The sequence below is a fragment of the Aulostomus chinensis genome, chromosome 10 (genome assembly GCF_037954235.1).
Source record: "Aulostomus chinensis isolate RoL2024-O1b breed Wild chromosome 10, RoL_Achi_v1.0, whole genome shotgun sequence".
In the NCBI taxonomy this organism is placed as follows: Eukaryota; Metazoa; Chordata; class Actinopteri; order Syngnathiformes; family Aulostomidae; genus Aulostomus; species Aulostomus chinensis.
In genome coordinates this window covers 10,274,444-10,286,712 of record NC_141329.1, presented here as the reverse complement: position 1 = coordinate 10,286,712, position 12,269 = coordinate 10,274,444, and the positions used below count along the sequence as shown (strand labels likewise).

General features: G+C 41.6%; 1 protein-coding gene across 1 annotated transcript in view; it reads left to right on the top strand.

Moving 5' to 3' along the window:
- The first annotated feature begins 468 nt into the window (after positions 1–468).
- The window catches only part of farsb (phenylalanyl-tRNA synthetase subunit beta), a 16,756-nt gene continuing 4,955 nt past the window's right edge, over positions 469–12,269 (top strand). Inside the window, exons 1-16 of the mRNA XM_086215982.1 lie at positions 469–617; positions 1,024–1,079; positions 1,155–1,309; positions 1,427–1,499; positions 1,634–1,749; positions 2,865–3,015; positions 3,121–3,229; positions 3,813–3,883; positions 3,962–4,023; positions 4,475–4,526; positions 5,491–5,552; positions 6,794–7,001; positions 7,089–7,169; positions 7,246–7,338; positions 7,509–7,626; positions 7,928–8,080. Coding sequence (XP_086072108.1) covers positions 560–617; positions 1,024–1,079; positions 1,155–1,309; positions 1,427–1,499; positions 1,634–1,749; positions 2,865–3,015; positions 3,121–3,229; positions 3,813–3,883; positions 3,962–4,023; positions 4,475–4,526; positions 5,491–5,552; positions 6,794–7,001; positions 7,089–7,169; positions 7,246–7,338; positions 7,509–7,626; positions 7,928–8,080 — 1,618 coding nt within the window. The 5' untranslated portion in view covers positions 469–559. The remainder of the gene's footprint in view (positions 618–1,023; positions 1,080–1,154; positions 1,310–1,426; positions 1,500–1,633; positions 1,750–2,864; positions 3,016–3,120; positions 3,230–3,812; positions 3,884–3,961; positions 4,024–4,474; positions 4,527–5,490; positions 5,553–6,793; positions 7,002–7,088; positions 7,170–7,245; positions 7,339–7,508; positions 7,627–7,927; positions 8,081–12,269) is intronic.

Sequence of the window (12,269 nt, the reverse complement as noted above, 5' to 3'; positions counted from 1 at the left end):
GATGTATGTAAATACATATTATTATTTTATATTCCAAACTGGATTAACCCAGGACAATAAATGCTGTGTGTCCCATGACATTGCCTTTCTGTGCAGAAAAAACAAAAAACAAAAAGTGTAGCTCAAGAAACCTTGACCAGATTACTGACAATTAATGATTATTAGGGAACAAATCCATTAGTGCCGCTAGGTTTTACTGAGTCTCTACTGACAGCCGCATAGAAAAAAAACTAAGAGAAAAATCTCCATAGGCCCAGGGTTTACAGAGTGGCTTGAACTCATGTCCTAGATGACTGTTTTGACAAAAAATGATTGACAATGTGAAGTAGCTTGTCTTATGTTGGTTTGATATTTGGGTATATTTATATTCTTTACATAACCGCTTTTTATTTTCTATTTTTTATGTATACTTCTAACTGATTTTTTTTTTAACCACGTATCTTCAAACGCTTCAAATTCTGTAAATTAAAGTCCTGGTTTCAGTCAGGCATAGCTGTAAACAGCTATAGCCGGCTAGATGGGTCCTTTTCCCCAAGGCTGAGGAAGATTAACAGCAAACATGCCGACTGTCGGTGTTAAAAGGGATCTTCTCTTCAAAGCTTTGGGCAAAACATATTGTGAGTCACATTAATGTATGCGAAATATTTGTTGGCTCTGAAAAGTAGAACAGGAATCTGAACTTAGTCTGTTGGCAGCAACGGCCGCTCACAGTCGATAGCAAACTAACTTTGCTAGCTTGTTAGCTGGCTGCGCTTTCTTTACTTAGAATGAAAATCTGAGACTTCTGAAATAATGTCAAGCAGAGCTGTTGACCTGAGTGTCATTGTTTTTCTCTCGTGTTTATTAATAAGAAATTTATACGATTTAGCTTCCTGACATGTTTGCATGGCATGTCAACGCGATTGCGTCATGCGCTCGTGTCATTTAAACGGGAGCAACAGCGGGTAGGCGATGCCGGTGAATAAGTTGGATAAATCCCTATATATATCAGTTTTAACCATGCCTGGTGTTCTCTTTCTTCAGCTGACGAGGAGTTTGACGAGCTGTGCTTTGAATTTGGGCTGGAGCTTGATGAAATTGTGAGTAGACTCTCGATGTGTTGTCTGTCAATCGGCTTCACCTGTCTAATAAAGTCTGTGCTTTGATCGAAACAGACGTCAGAGAAGGAGATAATCAGTCGTGAACAAGGAGACTCAAAGGCAGCAGGAGCATCTGATATTGTCCTCTACAAAATCGATGTACCGGCAAACCGCTATGACTTGCTATGTCTGGAAGGTCTTGTCCGTGGTCTACAGGTTTTCAAGAACAAGTGAGTCTTTAATATAAAGTTCATACTATATTTATTAAAACCTTGTGTTGTCTAAGTCTAGTTTAACATCATCAGTCTTGCTCTACTTTGTTGATACTGTAGTGTATTTGTTTCCAGGATGGAGGCCCCTAACTACAGGCGTGTCAAGCCCATTAGCGGGGAGCCTCAGAGGCTGATCATCACTAAGGAGGTAGCTTGGAACATTTATAATAAATTCATTTTAAACTATAATGTGATTGTAGACTTAATTTCTCATTATTTGGTTACAAGTCAGATTGTCGTTACCATGGTAAGCAGGTATTGTGGTGTCTTTGTTCTGCTCAGACAGCGGCAGTGCGTCCCTTTGCTGTGGCAGCAGTGCTGAGAAACCTCACCTTCACACAGGACCGATATGACAGTTTCATTGAGCTCCAGGAGAAACTACACCAGAATATCTGCAGGTCAGCTCAGCTGTTAACTATCCTCAAATCTGCAATATCATTGGTGAAATGAGAAACACAAGGGGGTGACTGGCTGCTCAGCGTGGTCAAAGTGGATGAAACAATAGGACAAAATGTTTGATGCTCAGGGACAGCAGGGGAAAACTTAAACTCAAAACAAAGAAGAAATCCAGGCGCTCAAAATATTTAATGTAAAGCGATAGAGTTTTTTTGATTTTGTATCTTTTGTATGTGTGAATGTAGGAAATGTGGTAACTGTTAGGGTCTGAAATTACCACCTGCCAAATGTGGGAATGTTTTCTGGTTGGTGCTTAAAACCCGAAGGTCAGTTTTCTGCCAAATGGTGGGTAAATTTTCGATCCAAAATATTAATAATACCATAGAATTTCTTGTTATGATCACACATAAACAAAACTGCTGAAGTGACCGAGTTGGTCTGAGCTCCAGTCACAGTGTACAGGTTGCTGGTTGTGTTCTATTTTTGGAGATACACACTATATTCCCTCTGACACACACCCACACAGGGGCGGGCACACCTGCACTGGGAGTAGGCCTGGGGATCTTTTGAAAAGAAAAGTTTGATATTGATGCCTTGGCTGTGACTCACACAAGTTGAATTTTATAGAGTCATGTTTTTCCATATTACCAAAAGATTCAGAAAAGTCCATTCCTCGTTGTTGCCTCATCAAAAAGACGACAAGACAAGATCAAGAAACTAATGGTGATTTGCTGTGCAGATATTGTTATATTTAAAATACGACCAATATTGGCTGATACCGATGATATGCTGATATTATCGGACGTCGTCATCGGGCAAATTGTTTTATTTTGCTGCTCTTTTACAACCACAAAATATGTTCTCATGAAATAGAGCAAAATACCCTCATAACAAAAAAAAAAAAATCACCAAAATGTGGTTTCTTTTTTAATAAAAATTTCCCCCTATCTCTCTGTCATGACATGTAGAATGTGGTCAGCCTTCGCAAAGACACTAGCATGTTGTCGTCTGGATCCCAGTTTAACAACCCAAACTAGGATTCATATAACCACACATTTTTTTTGGGAAGCGTCTCGCGTATTTGATTGATTTTGTACTTTTCTCTATGTTGGTGCAGGAAGAGGAGCCTGGTGGCCATCGGGACTCATGATCTTGATACTATCTCAGGTCCTTTCACCTACGCAGCCAAATCTCCGGGCGACATCTGCTTCAAACCCCTCAACCAGACCAAGGAGTACACTGCCAGCCAGCTCATGAGCCTCTACAAGGTGATTGTCTGACTGGCTCGACGTTTCTTGAAACAGTATCATCTTAAGAGCTTCGCTGACCAGCTTTTTTTTTTTTTTTTTTTTTTTTAATCTTTGCCCCTTCAGACAGACAGCCACCTGAAACATTACCTTCACATTATTGAAGACAAGCCTGTGTACCCTGTCATATATGACAGCAATGGCATTGTCTTGTCCATGCCTCCCATCATCAATGGTAAGTGTGTGATGTCAGTACTCCTTAATTTTTTGTTTTTTCCTTTCACTGTAACACAAAACAGATACTTTAAATGTCTTTTTATAAAGTCGGTTTCAGTCTTTATGACCCTTGTAAGTTCAAACACATGTATTTTGGAGTTCATTCAAGAAAAGCTTGGAAAAGTCATGGAATTTGAAAATGGCATTTTTTTACATTCCTCTCTAAGTTTTGCAAAAATTATTCGCACCAAAAATTCAGAGAATATTTAAATCAGAGTGTTTTATTTGGGTTACAGCAAGTGCATGTGGAGAATATATTCCATGATGTTGTGAGATGTATACCTGCAATACACCTTTGAGCCACATGAGGGAGCTTGATTGTTGCAACTACACCCACTTTCACTGATATTCTGCAGCCTGACACACAAATTGATCCTTGGCTAGTACAAAAAAAAAGGCCCAATGCATAAATCCTGTTGTGCAATATCAGAAAAGTTTTATTTAAAGGGCAAGAACTGTCCTTTGACCAAAGAGTGAGCTTAGGATTTCAAATGTTTTCTATAGTTTTATAATGTGAACAATAATGATAATGTGTTTCCCAGGGGATCACTCAAAAATCAGCCTGAAGACAAGGAACGTGTTCATCGAGTGCACGGCCACCGACCTGACCAAGGTGAGTCTGAGAGGTCGACATAGAGGTCACGGTACACATGTTGTTCAGTCTGACTGAAATCTGTTTGTGTTCCACCAGGCAAAGATTGTGCTGGACATGATGGTGACCATGTTCAGCGAGTACTGCTCACAGCCTTTCACGTGAGTAACGCCGCCATCTCAAATACCGGCTTCTCATCTCTCAGGAGACAGTTTTCTGGAGTTTTTATTGTCGCAATCCTCAGTTCCTCAGTCCCAACTGTCACACCCTCTTCAGTGACATCACCGGAGCTGCTCTCCATCAGCTGTCAGCTGGACCTTGTTTAGAAGCTTTTACATCCTCCAGACTCTGAGATTTGCCCCCATTTTTTTTAATGGGCTGTAATTTGTTTATCAATTTCCTGTTTTCTTTGGCCTGTTGAACATGACCCCAATCCACCTATAGCAAACACATTTGAATGTTTGTTAGCCAATCTTCATTCCCCTCCTGGAGTTTGTGTCCTATGTTCTCTTTGTTTACAGAGGTGGTACAAAATATGCCTCGGCCATCTGGCTTTAGCAGCTGAATGGAGGGTGAGTGTTCATCATCTTTTCCTCTCTTTTTTTCTTTCAGGGTAGAAGAGGCTGAGGTGGTGTACCCAGATGGCAAGACCTGCATATACCCAGTACTGTAATCATTTTTATTTTCTTGCACTTTAAGACGCATGCAGGAAATTAATGCAGCTAAATGTTGATGTTTTTTTTTTCGTTTGGTGTTTATCTTGGGACCGGTGGTTAAATGTTTTACTGCAAAATAGTAATGTGTAAAGTATTCACCACGATTACATCTGAAAGAAAACCCAAAGTATGAGGAATCAAGATGAGCTGAGCTCCCGTTACTGACCGCCGGTAGGCCCCTGTTGCTCTCCTCCCTGATACATGCTTGTGAGGGAGCAGACAAACCTACACCTGAGAGGTGGAGTGGCATTTTCCCTTTTATAAACGAGATCCATTGTGCTTCTACAGTTCCTTGGAAAACGCTGGCTACAACTGTAAATGTTTTACTTCATGGTGCATTTACATGCTTCTCCTAAACACTGAAATCTGAATCGATTTGTACAGAGAAGTGTGAGACTCCTCGTTGCATTCATGTGCAACTTGGAAACTCAGAAATCAGTCGTAAAGACCACCTTTTTTTTTTTTTTTTAAATGACAGAGTTGCATTTTTTGTCTTATTTGACTTTTTTTTTTTTTTTTTTAGAATAATGGATTTCTCATGACTGTCTTCATCTTTTCCGTGGAGCATTTTTAATACTCATTTGGCAAATTATACTCTAGAATTTCATCCTAAAAATGTAAAACGTTTTATTGCACTGTTTTCGACAAAATTAATTTGTTTACAGCCCAATTTAGCCACTGTCTTTGTTCCCCACTGTGATGCATTGTAATAGATAAGATAAGATAACCTCTCATTAGATCCAACACTGGTAAAATTTACAACGCCTGACACAAAATGGCTTTATAAATACTTTATCAATGTGTTGTTTTTGGTGGGTTGAATTTTCAAACATTTGACCCTGGATAACTGTTAGCATGGTTAGTTTGAGTTTGTCCTAATTCTCTGTTGTCACTCCCTGGTTTGTATTGTAGGAGCTGGCATACAGGAAGGAAAAGCTGTCCAGCAAGTTTATTAATTGTAAAGTTGGCATCAAGTAAGTCATACCCTCAACTCAGTTACCACGTTCCACAATAGGAATGGTAGATTATTGTAATTCTCACAGCATTACATATGTCAGATGTATTTCCACTTAGTAGTGACATTAATGATGATTGAATTCTATTCGAGTTGCATTTCTGGTGAGTCACTTCCAAAACTGTGCATGCTCACACACTGACATGGCTTACGGGAACAATGAAGGGAGTGAGGCCATTGGTAATTTAATTCCTTTCAAATGTGAATTTTGAAACCGAACCCCTTTTTTTAAAGCACCGATGTTACAGTAAAAGATGTAAATGTGTTTCTCAAGGGTGATCCGTGTGGGATTAATGTGAATCCCTGGATTTTGGCGTATCTCCAGTTCTTTGCACTGAAGTATACATATTTACTGCATCACATGACTACTCTACTATACCGGCTGCAGTTTGTTTTATCATCACTTTATTCACTGGACCATTCAATCTCCAAAACCACACTGTCTTTACCATGATAATCTGCTACATACCGGCAGAGACCAGCTTGACTTACTTTTGCTTGAATAAGCATTTAGCTTCCTTCTGACCTTGATATGCGCTCATCTGCTTGGAGGAGAGCGGCACCTGGCCCTGCTGCACAGCCCGCTGCACAGACTCATTCCGAAAGAGCAGCAGACAATTAGGAACTCCCAACTCAGCGACAATTCAAGTGCTGACCACTCTGATCCAGTCAAAATCATTAACAAGCAGAACAATCAAATAAAGTGCGTATCATTTATCTCTTTATTATATTAGGATTTGCACTGTCATCAGGTTTCATTTAACACTTCGATCATGTGCTCCTCAAGTTGTTCCTTTTCAAACTTTTCCGCACTGAAGTTAAAAGTTGACCTTGTTTTGTTTGTTGAGTTTAACAAATCCAATAAAACAAAATTAGTCATTCATGATTTATTGGACAGTTCTTGTGACGAGTCGCCCACCCCAGGTTGTATCTAATGCAGTTTCATCAGCATTTCCTCTCACTGCATTTTTTAAAAATGTAATTTACATGTTTTAATAGCATTGCACTTCAAAAAAGATTAAAAGTGCTACAGCAACACACACACAGAAGAACTTTATTGAATGCCTCTCTGCTTGTGGCCACTACTAATCTGCTTAACCATATTTTACCAAAAAAATGCACAACCCCACTCCAAAGATTTGTAGATCCTCCTCCACAAGTCCCACTTTTTAAGATTTGGTTCTTGTTTCCTCTTGACAGTGAGTCGACGGAGAATATCGCCCAGCTGCTGACCCGAATGTGTCTGCGCTCTCAGGCTACGGGCGTCGGTGACGAGATAGAGGTTGAGATCCCGCCCACTCGCTCAGACGTCATCCATGCCTGTGACATAATGGAGGACGCAGCCATGGCCTACGGGTTCAATAACATCACTCGCACCACGCCATGCACCTACACCGTAGCAAACCAGGTACCTGGCTGTACCTCTGTGTGTTCAATATTTGGTCTGTGTATCCAAATATCCTTTTATCTCAACTTTGTGTGGCGCTGTTGATAGTTTCCACTGAATAAGCTCACGGAGCTGCTGAGACAGGACCTGGCAGCAGCTGGATTCACTGAGGCCCTCAACTTTGCTCTGGTAAAGCAGAGATACACACATAACAATGTTTCTCCCCTGAAAAATGCCCAAACGAATCTCTCATTTTTCCCTGCAGTGCTCTCAAGAAGATATAGCGGACAAGCTTGGCAAGAAGATCTCGGAGACTCGAGCAGTTCACATCGCCAACCCCAAGACTGCAGAGTTCCAGGTAACCTTGAGAATGAACCTTAATCCCTGAGAGCGTATGCAGCATTGTTGAACGAACGTTTATGAAATCACAACCAGGTTATATTTCTGGCGTTCACTTTCCACATGAGGGCAGTCTTGTGGAAAAAGACTGAAGCCACCTCCAACTGAACTATCGGGTTTCTCCACCAGGTGGCGCGCACCACCTTACTGCCAGGCCTGCTTAAGACAATAGCAGCCAACAGGAAGATGCCACTTCCCCTCAAGCTGTTTGAGATCTCTGACGTGGTGCTGAAGGATGAGACCAAAGGTGGGTATGCGTCTTGTGTGACGGGACAGAGAAAATCGTGTAGTCATGTTTAAACACGCATAATCTGCGCCCAACTCGCTCCTTCCTGAAACTTATTTATTATCCAGATGCCAGTTGGTGGGTGGCAAAATAAGTTATTTTTTTAACGGTTAAAATAAAGCCCTTTAAGTTATGGTATGTTGGAACTAAATTAGAATAATTGCTTTCAGTACATATGGAAGTTAAGAGACGTATAGATAAATAGGGAGAAAGCAGTCTCAGTGTACCAGTAACACGCCCTCTCTCTCATCCCTCCAACCAGATGTCGGAGCAAGGAACAGTCGGCGTTTCTGTGCTGTCTACTACAACAAGAGTCCAGGTTTTGAGGTCATCCATGGCCTGTTGGACCGTACCATGCAACTGCTGGAGGTGAAGCCAGTCCAAGAAGAGGGCTACCACATCCAGGCTGCAGATGGTAAGAAGCTTGGGGGGGGGGGCTGTAAATCTTTGACAAGGTCCTTGCTTGGTTGGTAAATATCTTTAGAGTGGATTTAAGCAGGAAAGATAAAATCCCAGCGACAGATTTGAGCTTCTGGGACGTAAGGCCTTTTTATTTTCCACCCAAGTCAGTGAACAAATAAATATGGGTCACGTGAGGTTAAACAGCCTATTTGGTAGAGATGATAAAAATCCAGCATCTGACAAGCTCTGCATTGATACATGCTCCCAAGTTTATTGAGGGGTCACAGTTTCCATGGCAGCAACATGCACAGTTCCAGCTTGGCTGTAATTCAAGATGTACTTGCAGCTGTGTTTACGGGAAACAACTGGTATTGAAAATGTTGATATTTGTTCAGTATTCTCGATTCCAGGTTTTTGTCCTTGTATTAAAAATGATAACATTCTAAGTTGTTTACATGAGTAAGGAAAAAATGACTGCTCCCCAAATAATCCTGTTCACATGCAGCAGCGTAGATTCCAACTAGTAAGGCTTGGCAGACGAACTAAGCGTGGAGCAAAAGTTTGCTATTGTTTATCAAATATTGTTGAAATATTCAACACGACAAGACTTTCTGTTCAGATTTCTCCCAGTGTGCATTCATGCAAGAAAAGTAAGTGATCTGAATATTTCGTTATGTATTTTTTACAGATTAATGACACTTCGACAAGAGTTACATTGCGTGTTAGCAGTCTACATGGTAGCATTAAAATACCGCATGTATGCATCTGGTCTTTAACAATCGAGAGGACCTGTGACACAAGGTTGACTCCAGACGCATATTCTGTATACACAGTGCGTACATGCCCAAAGAGTGAGGTAGTTATGGCGCTAAATCAACAATTGTATGAACGAGACAGTGCAGTTAGTGTGGAATTTCCACTAGAGATGCAAATTTTGGAATCAGGAATGTCAGATTCAGAAGGTAATAGCATTATTCGCAGAGGCGTTAACCTCATTCACAGTTCAGGTTTCAGGATCATGGCGCTGGTCCATGTACCAATCCAGATTCCCCCCTGGATCATAAATCAGCTATAACGTAGTGTGAGACACCATCCTGTAATAAAAGGTATAGTTTGGTTTACTGACAACAATAATAGAGCTATTACTCCAAGAAAAAGAGTTGGAGTTTGGTTTCAGAATCTGATCTGCCCCAAAATAATGTGTATCAGTGCATCTCTAATTTTTACATCTGCCAGCTTTGGAACACCAGCGTGCTGTGTAAGGTCACATGCTCTGTTGGCCTTGGCAGCAAAGTGGCCCAAGTGTGTGCGTAACGGTGGCTACCAATATTTGCAGGACTCATTGTCTAACCTCAAGATAAACAGACGGAATGTTATAAAAACGATTTTCTAGTAAAGCAAATCGTGTTTACATATATTCTTAGAAAAATTCTCATCATCGTGAGAGCCATTATTGTTTTCACCTCCCACATTCTGGGCAGACACGTCCTACTCCGCTTCCAATTGGCTAGTACTCATTGCCTTCCAGGCGTCTTGATTGGATGCACTGCCTCTCGTATGTGTTGCCCAGGCTTCCATCAAGGGAGCTGCTATGTGTGTGGCACCAGAGACAATCAGCTGAAGCTAGTACAGTTGTAGAATTGTTTCTTAAAGAGAGGTAGTTGTTGTTTTAAGCTTATGTCAATTTGTAGCTGGTAAAACGAGTGTGAAACCAGGCTTACACATTTCTTCTGCACCTGTGGTAAAGTAACTTAACAGATTCCACCGTTGTGACTCATGTAGTAAGTTGGTGTAGGTCCACACCGCCGCCCTGGGTAACCCCAAATAGTCAGTTCCGAATGATTATAATTTAGCTATGGTCTGTATGCTCACTGGTTTGGATATAGGAGAGTGTCGTCGTTGCAGGAATATAGATGCCTAATGTTAAGTTCATACAAATATTAGTGGTGCAGAAGATGTATAAAGCTTTTTGAAAATAAAACTTGAAGAGGCCATTCTCAGGCTTTTAAACTGATGAATAGAAGTATATTTATTATTCACATCCTGTTAAAGTTTAGAGGCATAACTATTACATCATCCGTGACACAGTTCAACTCCCTGTATTTCATTACCTTCCATTTTACCTCCAAAATCAGCCACGGTCTCTTTCACACTAATGACTCAGGAGAACCTCTGTTCCCTCTCATCTAAATAGTGAAGGGAGCCAAATCGCTGTGATGTGCAATGTTCCTGCCATCATCTTGCTCAATAAAAATCAAAGGTGTCAGATCGGCACTTGTGGTTTATGGGTTGTGAGCCAAGAATTAATTTCGCACAGCTTCACTGTCTCTGATGATGCAATGCTTTTGAGTTAGAGAGCCCTTTCTCCCTCCCTAAGTCAGCATGAATCAAATGGCCAAGTGAGTCACGTGGCATCAGCACTCCAAGTAGCTTAAGCTGTTACTCTGAAAGGCTGTTTCACACTCTGCAGACAGTCTTATAACCAGCATGTGGACTTGCACCATCATGCAACAACTAAGTTGCATTTAAACTGAGCTCAGTGCGATGGCAGTCATTTGTTAAGTCATGGATCGGTGGCTGACAGGGTCTGCCGGATAGTCTGTATCCATTTCTGCAAACCCCCCCCCCCCCGCAGAAAGGATTTTTCTTAGTCTGCCCTTCTCCGTACTTTATCTATGCCTCGCCCCAGTCTGTTTCTCCTTGGTGTGCAAGCTCCAAGGTCACACTGCAGCATATCCATTCTGGCTCTGGTGGCCCATTCAGATGGCAAATCAATGGGCTCAAGTGTCAGTGAATGAGAGCAGGGGTGGAGAGGTGACAGCAGATGAGGGAGGTGCAGAAAAAGGGGCTGAGGGGGTGACAACTGGAGGTGTAAGCAAGGGAGGGCAGGCAAGTGTATAAAGTCTGCAGCATGGGAGAAAGCATGGGAGTCACTTCCCTCACTGCAGTGCTGAGCAGGGGGACACATGCTTCATCCCTCTGTGCGCTGTCTGTCTGACAGGCCATCACATACTTAGATAGCAAGCTGAAATGGAGTCGCACTAATGCACAACATACAGGATACACTCCCCCTCTCCGTCTATTCCTCCTCCATTTCTTTTTCCACATTTTACGCACCATTAACCTAATCCCCACCACATATGTCAGCATGTCCTTAACCCCATTACAAGGTCACAACCCAGTCTAAGAGCTCACCTGACAGAGACACACACACACACACACACACACACACACACACACACTGGAGATGTGTCCATCAGCTCCCGGCACTGAGAGAGTGGCTGAGATGCCTACTCAGGGAATACATGTCAGCTGAGTTTGCTCCACTCAGCAGGGAGACGAAGATGAAGCCAGGAGTCAGGGGGTCTGAAGAGGAGGAAGAAACCATTTAAGAGACAGATGCCTGAGTTTCACTTAACAACTGTGTCCAATTCCAGCCCTCCCTCCCTCCCTCCCTCCCACCACCACCACCACCACCCCCCCCCCCCACACACACCATTTGTTAGTGGAGATCCTTTGTTCACATGGCCTTTTTTCAATAATTAACCTTGAGCGTCATTTGCCGTTTGTCTTGATCCTAATTCTCGTTGTTGATCAATTTTGATAATTCTTCTTGTTACGAAGATCTGAGTGGGAACAAGGTGAAGTTAACCAAAAAAAGTCAAACTCCATATTAGTCAAATTTCGTCAAGAGAACATTAGACTGCCAATATTCCCGGGACTAGGTTTCTTATTCAACAGAACACGGCATAGTTGCAAACACACTAAGTTTCCCTTGGCATTTATTATTGAAATTCATTTCTTCCACTATGATATAAAAGAATAGTCCTGATGGGGGGAAAAAAAAATCTAAGGATAAGTACAACTATGAGATAAGAAATCTAAATTATGAGAGAGGTTAAAAAAAAAATCTGAATTATGAAAAAAAAATCGAAGTGAATTTTAAGAATTTTTTTTCAAAACAAATGCAGACTTTTATCCCATAATTTTGATTTATTATTGGCTATTTTCGTGTCACACGGTTGCTCTGGGTGACTCATTCTTTCATTACCATGAACATGGTCATTGTAGTTTATTTATAGAAAGCCCTGCTGCAGGCAATACCCACTTCATGTGTAACTGTAAATCGTCCCCAACTAGCCCACTGATAGACTGGTGGTTTTCAAGAACTCTCATGTAAGTGGATACGTTGGCTCAACAGG